The following is an 18,010-nucleotide window of genomic DNA, read 5'->3' on the forward strand; positions in this document are numbered from 1 at the left end:
TGACAAACTCGCCCATTTTAATCAGTTTGTGGTATTTTGTATTTCAAATTTGAGGAGCTCAGGACAATTCTTGTTTCCTTTGTATAAAAATGAATAGAAATGCAGTGTGCAAGCAAAAATCCAAATTCTGGGTGGGCGAGGAAGGCGTGCATATTTCATTTTGAATGAACTTTTGTTCCAACTATTATATGGCTGTATAACGGGTCTACCTGAAACTAGGACTTGCATTGCATTGTTACTAAGATCAGATCCAAGGATTAGTGGCAGAAACATTAATCATTACCTCCTCCCACACTAGCAGACATTTCCAGGATGTCATGAGGATGAAATACATGGCAGCTTTTTTCCAAAAACAGCACCACACATGACAAAGGTTTGTGCAGGTATTGCAAGTTAGCTCCATTCTTATATTAAGATACAGCTGAGTTGCACTATCTATACAAGCCATTTTTCACAAAAGATATGGACCATTTGTGGCCATTGGATTAGGGCTTTATGTTACACTATCCACATGAATTATGATAGAGGCTATAATAAGCGCCTGAACTACAACTAGAAGACTACGCTACTGACCACATTCTATATCACTCTAAACTAATTTGAGTGTGAGAATAAACGCCTCGCTTATAGCCCCTTCCCCACAACCCCACATATTTTAGTACTCATAATGGGGCTATCTAGCACATTACAGTACAGAACAATACTAAACGGGTCACTTTTGGCCCAGAGTCACACTGTGTTTTTAGATCACATTTGTTTCTCATGGAGCACCTACCCTGTTTCCCCGAAAATAAGACAGTGTCTTATATTAATTTTTGCTCCTAAAGAGGCGCTAGGTCTTATTTTCAGGGGATGTCTTATTTTTCCATGATCAAGAATTTACATTTATCATTGAACAAAAAATCAACTTCTCTAACATCCTTATGACTCTCCAAACTCTAAATTTCATGCTGTATTTCTTGTGACTCCATTTCTATTAGATTCATTGGCCCCCGTCTCACTTTCCCTTTCCATAAATGAACCCTTCTTATCCTGGTAGCTGCTGGGATCACATTTGCAGCACAGCAGTCAGTGATTTAATTCTATGAATTCTTCCCCATGTTACATCCTTCTGCAGCATCTATAAGGATTTCCTAATAGTAATGTAACGGCTTGGGCGGAACTGCTGCAATGACTGCCGCTAGGTCTTATTTTCAGGGGAGGCCTTATATTTCTTACCCTGAACAAAATTGTACTAGGTCTTATTTTCGGGGGATGTCTTATTTTAGGGGAAACAGGGTAGTAGCAATGCTACCACTATTTTAGATCAATACAAACCATGCTCAGATGTGTTGCTGTTTATGAAAGAACCCATGGCTGGGTATACCCCTGGCCACTGACAGCCATGGATAGTTGGCCAGTGGCTTTTCGGCTGCCAATCCGACAATGGTTGCATGGAAAACACCCAGAACCTGAATGGAAAGTTTGCGTCTATTCACCTCTAATCTTTATACAGAACCTGGATTGGTTTAGGGAAAAATTTTAGTTTTTTATAAATCCATTTCCACCACATCTACCATCTACAATACTTTCTCCCTAAGCATATTTAAACATATTTTTGATATTTTTATAATTCTATCCATTTTATTACCATATATGGGGGCAGCTTGATACTGAACAAACCAGTTAATATATAGGGTTATTGGAAACAATCTAGTATGTTTTGTTAAGTGTTGTTGTAGATTTCTGCTCAATTATTCTTTTCTTTTTTTCACATTGCAGATTGGGCCGTCGGAGGAAGACTATGAAATTATGTCGTGCTCTTTCAGATCTTGTTGTATATACAAATTCTGTGTCGGCACAGGATATAATGGATGATGGTAAAGTACCATTTCATTCTAAATTTGCTAATTTCTATAAGATGTATCTAAACTAATGAATGGAGAATATGTAAAGTGAAGCTTGGCCCAGTAGTGGAAATCATTTGGGATTTTAGGGAAGATGTTTAGGGGGTCATGTCATTATATGGTGAAGTGGTTGTACCAAGTTTACACAGAATAGTGGATAACAATCTGATAAATTGGGATGACTGCTGGGACCCCCACCGAGCATTGGTATGATGGTCCTTTTCTCAATAATTACTAGAGGTGGAGGAGGCATCCAGCTACTCCTTTCAATACTATGGAATGTCTTAAGTAGTCAAGCACAGAAATGAATGAATTGCATCGGGATGCATGCTTGATCTGCTGCTCCATCAATTGGTAAGAACGGAACCCCTGTTTGGTAATTGGTGGGTGTCCTAGCAGTCATACTCCCACCAATAACCCTGGTATCCCCTTTCCTGTGGATAGGGGGATATCATTCAGGCTTGGTACAGCCCCTTTAACAAATATATCAGATACACATATTGCCTCCTTCTTGAGGTAAATGATTCCCTCACTTGTATTTTTTATAGGGAGAGATCTACACTTATTTCATAGATATGATCTTGTTGAAGGACACTTGGGTGTTAAAGAGAATGTATTCCTCATATTTTATGTTACCCATTAAAATAAGATTGTGAAAATATTAATTTTCTTTCAAATCTTTTTACTCCTGATATATTTTTTAATCTGTACCTTTTTAAGGGAGCAGCCATTTTGCTAGAGCTGAGCTGCCATTAACAACATTTAGAGATATGATTTGCAGCAGAGGGGGCAGTGGATTGTTGAAAGTGGTCCGGATGCGGTCTGTATATTTGAAAGCCAAAACTGGACATTGCAATCCAGTTCTGCTGATAAAGAAGTGACTGTAGACCAGAATGTTTATATAATTAGTGGCCTTAGAGAAAACTGTAGGATTTAGCATCTTTTTAAAAATGTTGCTATTGATATGGTCAAGTAAAAAAATAAAAATAATGCTAACATAAAAATATGATGTACAAATAGGTCATTTTCTGAAGACACATTGGGGGAGATATCATTATCAATCTGTCCGCCAGAATATAGGAGTAATTTGCAATTGCGGCACATTTATTGAAGGGTTTAGACCACTGGCCCTTTCACATGGACGTTGTGGGGACGTACATCTGGCCGCAAATTTTCCCTTCCGCAGTATGGTAAGCACACATGTGCACGGGACAAAGATAGAACATGCACCATATTAATCATCCAGCGTCAGACACAGCGATTCATTTGTTACACCTGAAAACTCTCTAAAATCTCCCCCATTCAATTAAAGAACTACATAAATAAATTCAGTTTTGGAAAGAAAACACTTGACTTACAACAGAAATCGAATTGTAACACCAAAAAATAAGAAGTAAAGAGTATGACAGAGGATCTGCCCTACTGATTCCTATGTTTTGGGAAATGTTTATAATACTGGAAACATGTCTTTCTCAAAGAGAAGAAAAGTGACATTCTGCTAGAGAAATGTCTGTTTCGCTGTAGTGGCTCATAAATGTGTAAGCTCTGTGCTGGGAGATAATCCTCCCATTTTTAATGATAATTCTTCTTTAATGATAGGAATATTTGGGGAGATTTATCAGACATGTCTGAGAGCAGAACTGTTCTAGTTGCCCATGGCATCCTATCAGAGTGCAGCTTCTATTTCCCATTTCATTTCTTTTCTGATAATTTTTTCCCAATTATTGGTTGTATATAGTCATTCATTTATTTTATTAGCTGCTTCTTTGTACACATAAGGAGAAGAAATCACCACGCCTTGCATTGTAATAGTAAACTGATTGGTTATAACATTGACAGGTACAACATTCATAAAGAAAAAGAGCTGTGTTCAGGCAAAAAAAAATGTAAAGGGAACCTACCACCACAGATCTACCTATAAAGGTAGATCGGGTGGTAGGTGCATCTATGGGACATGCATCTACACGGCGTGGTGGCCTCTTTGATCCTCCTACCAGAAATCTTAAGCTTGCAGCTCCTCATAGCTGCGCGCCCTCCTCCGCGAAACCTGCCTTCTGCGCATGCAGGCGTCGGAGCAGTGATCGCACCGCCGCCGGCCCACTGTTCTGCGCATGCTCATACGGCAGGTTTCGTGGATGAATAGCTGCGCGACGAAGACATCTGGTAGGAGGATTAAACAGGCTACTGGGGCGTGGAGTATCTGTGCCGTGTAGCCTCAGCTCTGGCTATTCCACGTCCCAGTAGCCTCTTTAGAAAATTTATATATTAGGGAATTAAAAGTTAGTAAAAGATTGCGGGGACTTGAGGATTAGCCCTTAGAGAGGCTATCCTCACGTCTCATAGATGCACCTACCACCCTATCTACCTTAAAAGGTAGATCCGTGGTGGTAGGTTCCCTTTATAGGTAGTTTAAGATGACCGTGGTTAATCTATGATCCATTGACCATGCAGTGGTCTGTTTCATGGGCTGACTACAGTGCAGAGGAAGGGAGCATATGATGCCAGGAGTCTTCCCCCTGAAAAATAACAGCTCCCAACTAATAATTATAGTGGAAAGGCAGGTATTCCATACATAGCATTACTGTGATGTATAGAGACCCCTCTTCAGTATTGTGGTCAGCCAGTGAAACAGGATACTGCAAGGTCCTGGATTCATGTATTGACTACAGTTGTCTAAAAACAGCCATAAGGGTCTTGAATAACCAGGTTTAACTTGGACTATCTGAAGGAAATATAAAATAGGGACAGAGAATGGTCATGACATTCACGAGCAGTAGGCCCTCCAAACTTCTATATGTGTAGTGGCATTGGGGAAAATATGTTAGTCAGTGTTGGTTGATGGGGGAGCCAAATGGTAATGAATAAACTGGAATGAAGCACACAGTTTTGCTAGAGCTCCAGTCTTGACTCCTGTGTACAGCAGATAAATGTTGATTTTATTAAAAAAAAAATTTTAGGAAAAAAAGTAAGTGACCTACTGCAGGTATTGGGGTCTTGTACATAACATTAAAGAAGACACTTAATTAGTAAAAAGCAATCCAAAAATATAGAAATGTAATGTTTTGGTCTATCCAAGACCTTCACTGGACATGGATTGCAGGGAAGTACTGGGAAAGTAAAGAGGAGCTGACAGCTGAAGTGAAGTGATGGAGACAGAAAATAGCTTTTCACCAATTACCAATTTTTCTGTATTGCATTCAACATGGAGTTCCAAATCTTCTTTAATATTATGAGACTTGTATGGATGGGTTATCCTACTTGAGCACACTACCTACTCCGAGTGACAGTCCATCACCATCCCTAACATTATAATAATAACCATATCTGTGATTCGAATGCATGTAGAAAATTGTTAAAGTGAGTAAAGCTCTGCGTAGAGGTTTATGTAAAGAGGTGCATGGAACAAGCTCTGTAATGGAAGCTTTTTAGCATTTGGCACATTGGTGAACACCTCCGGTACAAGGGGCACAGTTGATATTTCGATTTTTACAGAGAGTTCACTATGAACTTATTTATAACAGCAGCCTGATTTTCCTTCTGTGTATATGATTATTTGCTCAGTATAGTTTAGCTGGAAAGGTCAGCTCTGCTTGTCTTTGCATTCTGTCCTACTGAGATTGGCTGCTCCATTTCATTATTATATTTACATTTCTGTAGATTGATTTAAGTCTTTTCAATGGAAACAGAAGAAGCTTTACTGTTGTTGTGGTTGGCGATTTAAGCTTTTATCATAATTGCATGTTTTGCAGACATGGATCCAAACAATGAAGCTTATCTTTGTAAGCAAGTGAAAGCTTCCACTTAAAAGGCTTGTAGCAAATGTATATCTCACTCGCGTTTGCTGTATCCTGGGTAGAGAAGCACAATGTAAGATTGAATGTTTGTGACAGTGAATAATAGTAGGGAATTATAACTATATATTTTTCATATTGAACACAAACCACTATAAAGAAAACTCACCTAGTCCTGCAAGCTAGGCAACCGTTAACATGCCATTTTACCTTTTCACCATACACTTGGTATTCAGATTTCATACTAAAATCCGTATATACTTGAGTATAAGCTGACATAAGTATAACCTGAGTATACCTGTAGTATATAAGCAGCCCCCTGTAGTATATAGCCAGCTCCCTGTAATATCTTACCAGCCATCACCGTTTGCTATATAGCCAGGCATCCCTCTTTAGTATATAGCCAGCCCCCTTTAGTAAATAGCCAGCCAGCCCCCTTAAGTATGTAACGAACCCTGTGTATTATAATGCCAGCCAGCCCTCTTTAGTACATAGACAGCACCGTGTAGTACATAGCCAGCCCCCATGTAGTATAATGCCAGCCCCTTTAGTTTATAGGCAGCCTTGTGTAGTTTATGACCATCCCAGTGTAGTATATAGCTAGCCAGCCCCCAGTTTTCCCAGCACAAAATAAAATAAACAAAGTACTCACCTTTCCGACGCCCCGGGCAGGTCCTCTACTTGCTTCAGCGACAGGACCCTGCACAGACCCGGCCGGCGCACACTATGATGTCAGCAGCGGCTGACATCATAGTTGTGTGCTCGCTGCGCACGGACCTGCTTCCGACAGAAGAAGAAAAGACCTGCAGGAGGCGCCCTGAGGTGAGTTTTAACTTTTTTTTTTTGACTTGTGTATAAGCAGAGTTTGAGTTTTTCAGCACATTTTTTTGTGCTGAAAAACTCAGCTTATACTCCAGTATATATGGTATGTTATTTTTACGGTTTTGAAAGTTGGACTAGATGTAGGCAGCTACACTTAATTATGTAGACTGTGACCCTGACGTGTAGCTCTTCACCACTGTCATCAACTTATAGCAGTGATGGCGAACCTTTAGAGACCGAGTGCCCAAACTACAACCAACAACCATGTATTTACCATCAAGTGCCAACATGACAATTTATACAGTAACTTATTGCTCCTTGTTCTTCCACAACATTCAATCATATTGGCCCCCGGAGGACACTAATACAGCTGGAAGCAAAAGGGCAAATTCAGACTATCATTGTAGCTTCTCTCCAGGGTCTCAAAAATAAAGGAAGAATCATGGGGCCAGCAAGGGGACCTCCAAAGATAATCCGACCCTGTTCACACCTTCTAACTCTTTCTGCAGTTCCAATCAGTCAAGGATGTGTCACCTTAAAAAGAGTGTTGGGAGCAGCATCTCAAGTTGTTAGAGACTGCAGGAAGATTTAAGTCCTTTCTGTTGAACTTTGCCCTGGGGTGCCCACAGATAGGGCTCCAAGTGCCACCTCTGGCACCCGTGCCATAGGTTCGCCGTCACTAACCTATAGGTATTGTAGCTTTATCGCCTTCCTTCCTTTACTGAATGAATTGTTGCAGTTTTCCATCTACAGTTTTCTCTTAGAGGAGAAAATGTTGCTTAAATGTAGGAAAATACCTGTCTTCAAAGCAGAATTGACACCATTTTCCGTCTTATTGCAGGGTCCTCAGGAAATGTTCTGTCTTTCAGTGAGACAAGAGCTCATCAAGTGGTTCAGCAGAAGTCAGAACAGTTCATGCAGTACAACCAGAAGCAGCTTACCAGAATATATCCATCGGCTTACAGGATAGACTCCAGTAACTTTAACCCTGTACCTTACTGGAATGCCGGGATCCAGTTGGGTATGTATTACCAGAATGTTTTATATTGTGTAGGGAATATGATTGTTATTATTTTACTAATATACTTTTTTGATTATTTTTTTTATATTTTTATTTAAAAAAAAAATAGTATTCCATTCAATGCTTTGACTGATTGAAAATATTAGGATTAGCCTTATAACATTTTTAGTTAGCCTAGTTTTTCTACAATAACTCCCTTAGGAGTACTGGAACAGCAGATGCCGGCAGAGCATGTTACTGTACATACTAATTATGGATTTTCCCTATTATTGCTCAGTAAAAAAATATGAATAAGAAAACTTAAATCCAAGTTTAAGCAACATTCATTAATATAGTGTATAAGTAAAATAATAGTAAACATATTCCTGCAAAGTATTAGAGATGTTAAAATTTTTTGTTACGCTTTAAAGCAAATATAGCAGCAGATTTCCACTTTGTTTTTAACTGCTAAGGCTGCTGTGTAGATCCTGACAGCATGGTTAGATATGTATATCCTTCACTTTTCTTGGCAAACAAATTTTATTCAAATTAAGTAGAAGAGCTCCGATGAGAATGGGGGTGGGGGGGTTGTCCGTCACCAGAGCCCCTCCTAGCTGTGAGAGCTTTGGAGATTATCCTGTGGAAATGGCCTAACTTTCCTTCTGGAAAACCTTTCCCTCTTTTAAAACCATTTGTGCTATTCAGAAAGTAGTATATTTGCTGTGAGTTTCAATATTGTATATATTCTTACTAATTATCCAGAGGTGACCTATCCATAGACAATATAATTTTTCGTTCATACTCATATTACTCATCATACGCTAATATCACAAAATTGAAGCTCTTGTGATGTAGTTGTACTGAGTGTGTTGGTTACCATCCTTTTCTTTGTGTTTGAAGTGGCACTCAACTACCAGACAGAAGGACGTATGATGGAATTAAATCGGGCAAAATTCAAGGTGAATGGCAATTGTGGATATGTCCTTAAGCCTCAGCAGATGTGTAAAGGTATGGAACCACTTTAATTGGTAGATCCAAGAGAAAAACACCCTGCGTAGCACCTGTTCCTGTTATTTCAATTCCGTGTAATAGGGGTGACCTGTGCATCTCATGGTGCCGGGACATGGCACATGACAGAATTTCCCTGCATGACATGACAGCGTATCACCATGAAAGCTGACTGCACAGATAATTTCATTTACTGACAGAGTGAATGCCAAATGTCAATTATAATGCTTTTTACATGCAATTTATTACTGGTAACTGCATATGTAGACCTGTATTTAATAATAGAAAATTGATTTGATGATTGATGTTCTCATATTAAACCAATGTTACTGAAATAAAAGCATTACCTGCACCATTTATGTCATCCTATATAATTAACTACTAGTCTAAACCTTCTTTACTTTACTCTTAAAAAAGAATGTTACAATAATCTATTTATATTTAATATATCCATTTTCTCCATGATGATTTATGGTTGAAGATTACGTAGCTTATTATAACTGGGGCCCATGCATTAGAAAATTAAATATAAAAATCATGAATTAATTTTTCGGCGGACGTAGGGATGAAAAGCTAACCTGTCCCTATCACCTATTGTCATTATTGTCCTGTGTTATCTGCCTACAACTTTATATTAGCAAGTTTATCTTTCATTGTAATTTGATGATAATATATTGAATGTTGACCTTGGTCCTAGTAAACACCGGACTTTTTATCTGCAGCTTGCATCTATATCTCCAGTTCTGCACCACACGGAACCCCAAACCTATCAAGATTTTTATCTTGAATTTGCCACCAAGCTTGTTTGTAGGTGCTATAGAACCAAAAATAAGGGACACTTTCCCTGCAGTTTCTAAATTATGAAAACTATGACTCTTCTCTGCTCATGTTGACATGAATTTGGAGGATATTTTATATAGCTAAATAGTTGAGATTTCACATAAAAGAGCGATTTCTAGAAAGGACATATTATACCCTGCAATATATGCTGCATGTTTTATGCTTTTCTTTTTTTTTACCTGCACAAAATGTTTAAAATGTTTTTATTTTTATTTTACAGAAAGTTAAACTTAAAAAATTCTATAATTGTGTTATTTTTGTAATTGTAAGGACCAATGGATGACAGTTTCCATTTTATTTATGTCACATGGCAAATGCCAATGAGCAATTTTTTTGTGTTTCCACCCCCTTCCCTAGAAAGTGTTCATAAAAGTGAATCATTGTGCTATATTGGCATGGAAATAAATATTCACGCGTTATGGCTGATAGAAAATGATGATTGATAAAAAAAACTACTTAGTAAGGATTTAAGAGATTCAATTTCTTGAGATTTTAAAAAGTAGATCCAAAATAGTATGAATTCAAAAGACAATTGAGCTTACATGTATTCACTGCATCCTTTTTACAGACATAAGATCTAGGACTAATGCAAAGAAAAGTGTTACCTGTAGAACCTTTAAGCTGTAAGATCTAATAGGTAGCTATGAGTAACACCAGCACATGCAAAGATTAACATTTATACATGAAACTGCTGCAAGAAACATCTCGGTGGACATGCCTAGGGATTTGTGAGTATCAGGTTTACCTGCCTCTGTCTTCAGGAGACATTACGTATTCCCTGATGGAAGAGAATTCCATCTGCCTCTGACAGCAGCGTTGCCTTAAGGAGGAGATATCATCTTCAAAGAGCTATCGGTATAGAAACAATTACCAGAGCAGTCATGTAGTGTATAGTCTTATCACAAAGTGATGAGGTTGTGTTTAGCTTACAGTCTTAAAACTACTGTAAAATTTTAGTGGTAGATCCAATAAATGGTGTATTTTTCACTCTTTAGGTGTTTTTAATCCATTCTCCAGTGACCCTATGCCAGCCAGCCCTAAAAAGCAACTTATCCTAAAAGTTATTAGTGGCCAACAGCTTCCAAAACCTCCAGATTCCATGCTTGGTGACAGAGGAGAGGTAAGCCATAACTATTCAGGTATATATATGTAATATGACACCAACCGCTGTGAATGTATCCAGCTCTCTTACCATGTTATGCTTCTCCAGATCATTGACCCCTTTGTGGAAGTGGAAATTATCGGTCTACCTGCAGATTGCTGCAAAGAACAAACCCGTGTGGTTGATGACAATGGTCAGTGAATACTTTTAGTATTATAATCCTTATTATTTACGGCATGTGCAGAGAAAGATAAGAGAGATAGAAAGAGAAGTGGAAATTCGGCGTCCATACCCGAGAGAACCCCATCCGTTTATGCCTTTCTAAGATTTTTATATTGATGACCCATCTTCAGAATAGGTAATCAATATCAGAGCTCTGGTGGTCTGTCCCCTGACATTCCCATAATCGGAGGATTGAAGGATTGTAGGGACTTCTTCACAGCAGCTGCTATGGGGGCCCGCATTATCAGAGGGCCCCAGAATCTGGGGTATGTGACATGAATATACTGCATATATGCTGTATGTTTGTATATGATGATGTGTATACAATATGTGTGTGCACATGTGATGAGTAGATTCTGTATTTCTGTGAAAATGCTGCAGGGGTGTAAATGGTACTGTATGTATGCGTATATATGAGTGTACAAATACGTATATAGGGGGGCCCTTTACAGAAGTCTGCTATGGGACCCTGCTTCTTCTAGTCATGTACCTGGACATGGCATCACAGTGCTAGATGTCAGATCCCACAGTGTTCTGATATTGATGGCTTATTATGAGGATATCTCAGCGAAAAAAAAAATTACCAAGCCGCTAAGGGAGAGGTAATGAGGTTTTTGTAGTCTTTTTGCAGCTGTTTTTGAAATACTTCAGATTTCCATCCTTGTTAGACAAAATTACTAAATGTCATTTTCAGATGAAGACATTAGGTACAGCACACTGCCTCCCCATTCATTAAGGATAACAAGATAATATATGTGTTTTATGCAGCAATGGTTTAAAGCTTGATATTAATATGTTTCATCATACCTGAGTCCAGCTGCTTTATGCCTGACTAGCACTTGACTATAAAGTCTCATATATTATTTGTGTATTTCTTGGTCTAGAAATGCGGAAGTCCTGGAATCCTTTTCTATTATCATGTAAATATAGAATGGAAGAGAACACACACAATTGTTGCAGTTTTCAACCTCCATGTTTCCAATAGAATAGGAGACAATATAGAACTGTATGCTATGCCGTGATGCTGGTGAACGTCTGTCCACATGACTTAAATCCAAATGTCGACTTTTGCATGTAGATTTATTCAGGTTATAAGGAACTGATCTCTGGTATCAACATTTGTTGTATAGATAATTCCCATTGTATATTTCAGGTTTTAATCCAGTCTGGGAGGAGACCCTAACCTTTACTGTCCACATGCCAGAAATTGCACTTGTCCGGTTTTTAGTATGGGATCATGATCCAATTGGACGGGATTTTGTTGGACAGAGGACAGTGGCCTTCAGCAGTCTAATGCCTGGTATGATCAATCAGTGTTCATAGTTTCTGAATCTCTCTGATACCTGTACCTAATAAGCATTTATAGATCCCCTTTGTATGCATTTGGCATGTGTAGGGGAATATGTCTTGAATATTTTTTCCCTTCTATTCACCAAAAGAGCAGTTCAGTTCGAAGCAGAATGATCCAGAAAAGAAACATATATAATGTGCTGTACGTGTCTTCCATGTTTTTAAATCGGATATTTTTATTAACATTTTTTTCCCCTTTCCCAAACCGCCCCACTTTTACAAAACGACAAAGAAGATAGCTGCCGCAGGCAGTAAACATTGACATCACAATATGCCACTGTGTAGACTGTGCTGTTCATCACTGCTATACGTTTAACACTTAAGTTATGTGATTACTGTATTATATTCTTATCTGCTCAATAAATCCAGAGTAAATCCTTCAAGGGGTTTTCCCACGAACGAAGTTAGGCCTTATCCACTGGATACGGAGCTGTCGTGCATGGCCATTAGTCTGCTCCATTAGTCTGACAGAGCGACAAGAGGTCCGATGGAGATATATGGGACCCCATCGTATTCCTTATTTTCATGATCTGTGGGGGTCTCATGACTGATACCTCCACTGATCAGCAAGTTAGGACCTACTTCTGCTCGTGGGAAAACCCCTTTAACATTGAAAGATTATGTTTTTTGGGGTTTTTTAAAGTAATTTTCAAGTTTGTGATTTTTTTTTTCTTTTGCTGGGTAGTTGTGGAGCCACTTCCATGTGAATACATCTTCATGGTCTGTCCACTAACATGCCCACTATTAAAGGAACATGTTGTATTCTGAGTTTTATGATTTCCCCTGGAGAGGTTTCGCCTCTTTGGACCATTTACGATGGCGATTCAATAAGTACCTGTGTTAGAAATTTTTTTTTATTTTTCAACATAGTCCCCTTTTAGAAAGACACTTCTCCAGCCATTTTAACCCCTCCAAAAATAGGATTTGTCAAACTCTCCAAAAAACGCTTCTGTTTTGGCAATGACTTACTAGTTTGAGCTAAATTTTTTCCCCTTGAGCCATTTCTTCATGTTAGGGAACAAGAAAAAGTCGCAGGGAGCCACCTCAACGGGGTTGAGGCAGCAATTCTTAATGCAATTCATGCAGTTAGGTGTTGACAACTCCGGATGAATGTGCTGATGCGTTATCATGGTGAAACAGCACCTTCTTGTTCGCCAAATGTGGCTGTGTCTCCTTCAATTTTTTGTCGAAGCGGTCCAATAACTCATTGTAGTATTCTCCAGTGATCGTTCTTCCTTTTTCTAAAAATTCCATGAGGATGACGGCGTTCACATCCCAAAAAATCATCGTTTCCATTGTTTTGATTGTTGCTTAGTTTCTGGTGTGTAACGATGAATCCAGGTTTCATCAACGAATACAACTTGGCGCAAAAACTCCTTCGAATCTTGCTTAAATTGCTCAAAACTGTTTCGAAGTTAACAGCCGCATCCGCTTGTTGTCCACTGTGAGCAATCGCGGCACCCATCGGGCCGACAATTTTTTCATCGCCAACTTATCATGTAAAATATTATTTGCCACTCTGGTCGACACACCTACGGTCTCTGCTACTTCGTGCACTTTTGTTCATTGATCAGCGAGCATCATGTCATGTACTTTTTGAATGATTTCCTCAGTAACCACGTTTGCCGGGCGTCCTGGTCGCTCCTCTTCAAAAACGGATGTTCTCCCACATTTATCTAACTGTGGTCATAGATGACAAAGTGTCCCAATAAACAGCATCAAACTTTGCTTTTATCTCCTCACATTTTTTCCCATCCCCTTAGCAAAAATCACGAAACACGTTTTACTCAAATAGCTGCCAAATCCAAACTAACCGATCAATGTCTTTTCCAGAGGGTTATTTTGGCAGTCTGCTATAGGATCAAGAGGTATAAGTGGTTAAAAGAGTTCCCGCTACAGTGCACAGACTATCCTTGCCCTCTGCACCAAGTATTTTTTATTGTTCTTTGGAAATGTGAAGGATTACATAATGCTTTCCTTGAAGTATCGCATGTGATGTGAACTATAACAAGAAACTTCTATTAATTCAACAAATTAAAGTTGTATTCATTGTTTGGTTGTCATTGTTTGATATTGAGTAGGACAATTGTACAATGTTATTAAATTTGAATCCGATGAAAAGACCTCAAACCAAATCAATCAGACTGCTATCTTCTTATTGACGTCCGTAAGAGGTCAACTGCCAATCTAGTGAATTACCACAGTGACAATTGTTGTGGTCACTCTTTGACGATGCTATTATTCTGATTTTCATCTGCCAGGATACCGACATGTTTATTTGGAAGGATTGACAGAAGCCTCCATATTTGTCCATGTCACAATCAATGAGATATATGGGAAGGTAAGAAGTGTTATGCCTCATATACAAGCCTAGCCGGGTCAGCAATGTCTTGCAGTTTGCATAAATATCTTCAGTTCCGCAGACTTGATCGACAGCAATTACTTTCTAAAATATTCCCGGAAAGTCATGTTGAAGCTCCGCTTTAACCAGTGTGAGTGGGATAGCATTTCACCCCAGCTAATGAAAGGCTTTTCTTATTGCAATGCAGACCGGCTTTACTGCAGACTGCACAGATATTTTGTTCATTAACTGTGGTTAGAATTTTAATACTGTTTTTTTCCATGTTATTAGCCGCTCTCCAATGATTAATTTCAGATGAATGTAACTATCTAGCAGGGGTGGAATGTAATTTTTTTTTTTTTTTTGCAGAGAAATGCTGAATCTGTTCTGCTTTGGATTTCCATTCATTGGTGCTTAAAGTATATGCCTGCTGACATACATTTTTATTACAGGAGCTCAAATTTGTATTTCTCTTTCCATTTCAGTGGAGTCCTTTAATCCTCAATCCCAGTTATACTATATTGCACTTTCTAGGAGCCACAAAGGTAGACCCATGATACTTGCTGAGTGCCAATTACCTGTCGCATGACAAAGTAATGTATCATTGAGCATAAATCCCCTTTCAAGCATGGACCTACTAAGAATAGTGTGCTTGTGGCTGCAGCATGCATACAATACTTATTGTATGCATAAAATTCATACGTTTTATAAACCTGTGTGATTACTACTACGAAAGTATATGTATAGCCGTGGTGTATCACTGGTCATGCATGGGTTTGTCAGGCTTGCACTTAATAGATACCTTCCATTTGTGTTGGTGATCCATATTTCTGTATTAATTGAGTTTGGGGACATGAATAAGTAGTTATTTTAACATCTATGAATTTTTTTATGCCTACAGAACAGACAATTTATTGGCCTTAAAGGGCTTTTTAATAAAAGTACAAAGCATGGTTCAGTGGAAAGTAATGGTCATATACGAAAGCGCTCAATCGGAGACCGAATTTTGCGGCGAACCGCCAGTGCACCTGCCAAGGGGAGAAAGAAGACCAAGATGGTGTTTCAAGAGTCAACAGAGAGTAAAGACTTTCCATGTGAAGTGTCCGGTGCTAAAGAGAAGGAAGTTGTCATGAGAAGGACATCCAGAAGCCTACAAGCCAGACCTGTCTCAATGCCAGTGGACAAGTTTCTTCTAGGGGCCTTTGAACCTTCTACATCAGAGTCTTCTAAAGATACCAAAATAAATGATGTAACCTCAGGTAAAAGAATTATTGATAAATGTGTAACAATTGCACATCTATATATTTATGCAATGACCTATAACAAATTCAGTACACACAGTACAAATAAATCAGTCATAGTTATGTCTTTAAAGTGGGTGCCTATTCTACGGCAAGGCAGCCCCTCCCTTTATTATGGGCGCATAATAATGGCCATAATAATGCCATGCCAGCCTCCACACAGAACAACTTCCAGGTGAAAGGATCGCAAAAATTCCCTCTCAGATCGAAAACAGATAGTTAGGACTAGCTTGTTTGGTCTCTAGGAATATCCACTTTTATACATGTTTCTGCCAAGCAAAATTTATGGAATGAACATGAGTGTCTTAATAGACATTTAATAAAACTGTCCGCTTGACAATTCACAGTGGGCTCTTACTGCAATAAAATCCATCACCTTAATGCAATAAGTGTAATCAGGCGGATGTAAGGCGGCACTTACCACTAAAACTTTATTCAGCACATGGGATGGGGTAGTACAAGGCAAGGGCTGTTTCATGCTTCATCACGTATCTTCCAGGCTCCGTGTCCTCATGAGACCTGAGGGAACAGATTGGGCCTACAATGCCATTAACTTTCATTTAAAAAAATGCTTAAATGATATTTAATACGATTAATTTAATTGTAGAGTATATGCATACATTTCAAAAAGCAAGGTAAAACAATTTTGTCAGTAATGACAGTATACATCATAACAGCAATGGGACATGCAGGTCCCAACAACAGTAAATGTGGATAGGTAGCCTTCACATGCAGAGACCGCACTGGTGACATACCAAACCCATGCATAGAGACCAACTCTATTACCAGCCTGTAACAATACATTATGTAAGTGAAAATGGAACCAAATACAGAGTCTTAGATGTTACTTTTTTAAAAAATGATATCATAATTGAGGGCCCAAGATCATTTATGTTATTTAAGACCAAGCACTCGTAGACTCACTTCAGCATTTGTTCTTTGTAACAACCCCTGATGAATTTAGATGACTGCAAAAATTGCTATGACCACAGCAGTGATTTCAGTTTTGCACTCCCTTTTAGTAGCCAATTATCTTTTTGTGATTGCTCTGTACACACACCCCTCACTAGAACATTTGTGATATTCCTGCATCAATAAAATGTTATAATAGGTAGTCCTATAACACTGTATTGTAGCATTCTAAAGGAAAGATTAAACAAAACCATGTAAAATGTCTTTGTTTAGGACCCCCTACAGTCCTGGCTCTCAGTTCTAACATCCTACCATAACATCCTCTGGGTATCCTCTCTTCAATGATCTGCTCCTCAGTTTAACTACCTGCTCTGCATAGACATTGCTGGTATCCATTTATCCATTTTGACCTCACTAACTAAGTGTATGGAAAAGATTTTTTAATCACATTTTTGTAACAGTTGTAACAGAAAAAAATGGAACAAATGACAAGATATCATTATTCACCGGGGAAATGCATTTTCTCTATTTATATATTTTTTTTCGTTTTTTTAAGCTTCATCCCTTTCCAAGACCCATAGCATTTAAATGTTTCTCTTAACTGACCTAATTTGAAAGCTTGTTCTTTTCTGTTGTTATATACAGGCCCGGGTTAGTACAAGATAGGTTCTTTAGGTTGGTACTCAAGTTGAATTTTTATGCAAGCCAGAATTGGTATTTTTTTTTTTATAATTGCATACAGTCCTTTATCCTGATGGTAGATGCCCTGTAAGTCGGGGGACCATCTGTAATTGGTTTATTTACCTTGTATAATCACATTGTAAAATATGCTAAAATTAAGTTTGCGTAAGTCGGGGCCTAAGGGGTCCCCAAAGCCATCCTTTCAGTTTATTATTAAACTGTATTATGATTCAGTCCAAAATTTTAAACATTACACATATACAGGCGGTCCCCTACTAAGGACACCCATCCTCCAGTTAACCCCTAGTTATAGACGGACCCCTCTGCCCACTGTGGTCTCTGGTGAAGGTCTCTGGATGTTACTTTAGCCCCAGGCTGCAATGATCAGCTGTTAGGTGTCTGTAATGAGGCTTTATTCATAATACTTGGTCCCATTACAGCAAAAAATTTTGAAAATCCAAATTGTCACAGGGACAAAAAAATTTTTTGTCCGGAGCTACAATTATAAAAGAGACCAGTTCCGACTTGCATACAAATTCAACTTAAGTACAACCCAGGGACTGCCTGTACTCCACAAACTTTTTTCCTCCATCATCAAGCATCTCCAGCTTCCGCACTGGGGTTTAATATTGTCCTTTCACCATCCATAAAGTTTAGAGCTATTACTGAAACCTGTTTGTTCATATTTCTAACTCTATCTGGTAAACTCCAATCTTTTTGTCTTTAGACAATTCATTTTCCATACAGTTTTGTA

General features: G+C 38.6%; 1 protein-coding gene across 13 annotated transcripts in view; it reads left to right on the plus strand.

Annotated features, from left to right (window-relative positions):
* The window catches only part of PLCH1 (phospholipase C eta 1), a 183,549-nt gene that overhangs the window by 161,159 nt on the left and 4,380 nt on the right, over nt 1-18,010 (plus strand). For 6 of the 13 annotated variants that reach the window (XM_072142959.1, XM_072142960.1, XM_072142963.1 and 3 more), the window contains 10 exons: nt 1,762-1,859; nt 5,636-5,665; nt 7,341-7,520; nt 8,400-8,507; nt 10,343-10,467; nt 10,558-10,642; nt 11,825-11,971; nt 14,283-14,362; nt 14,848-14,907; nt 15,264-15,621. In XM_072142959.1, coding sequence (XP_071999060.1) covers nt 1,762-1,859; nt 5,636-5,665; nt 7,341-7,520; nt 8,400-8,507; nt 10,343-10,467; nt 10,558-10,642; nt 11,825-11,971; nt 14,283-14,362; nt 14,848-14,907; nt 15,264-15,621 — 1,271 coding nt within the window. The remainder of the gene's footprint in view (nt 1-1,761; nt 1,860-5,635; nt 5,666-7,340; nt 7,521-8,399; nt 8,508-10,342; nt 10,468-10,557; nt 10,643-11,824; nt 11,972-14,282; nt 14,363-14,847; nt 14,908-15,263; nt 15,622-18,010) is intronic. The other 7 variants (XM_072142964.1, XM_072142962.1, XM_072142968.1 and 4 more) reach the window with 3 other exon arrangements.

Source organism: Engystomops pustulosus, chromosome 3, assembly GCF_040894005.1.
Source record: "Engystomops pustulosus chromosome 3, aEngPut4.maternal, whole genome shotgun sequence".
Classification (NCBI taxonomy): domain Eukaryota; kingdom Metazoa; phylum Chordata; class Amphibia; order Anura; family Leptodactylidae; genus Engystomops; species Engystomops pustulosus.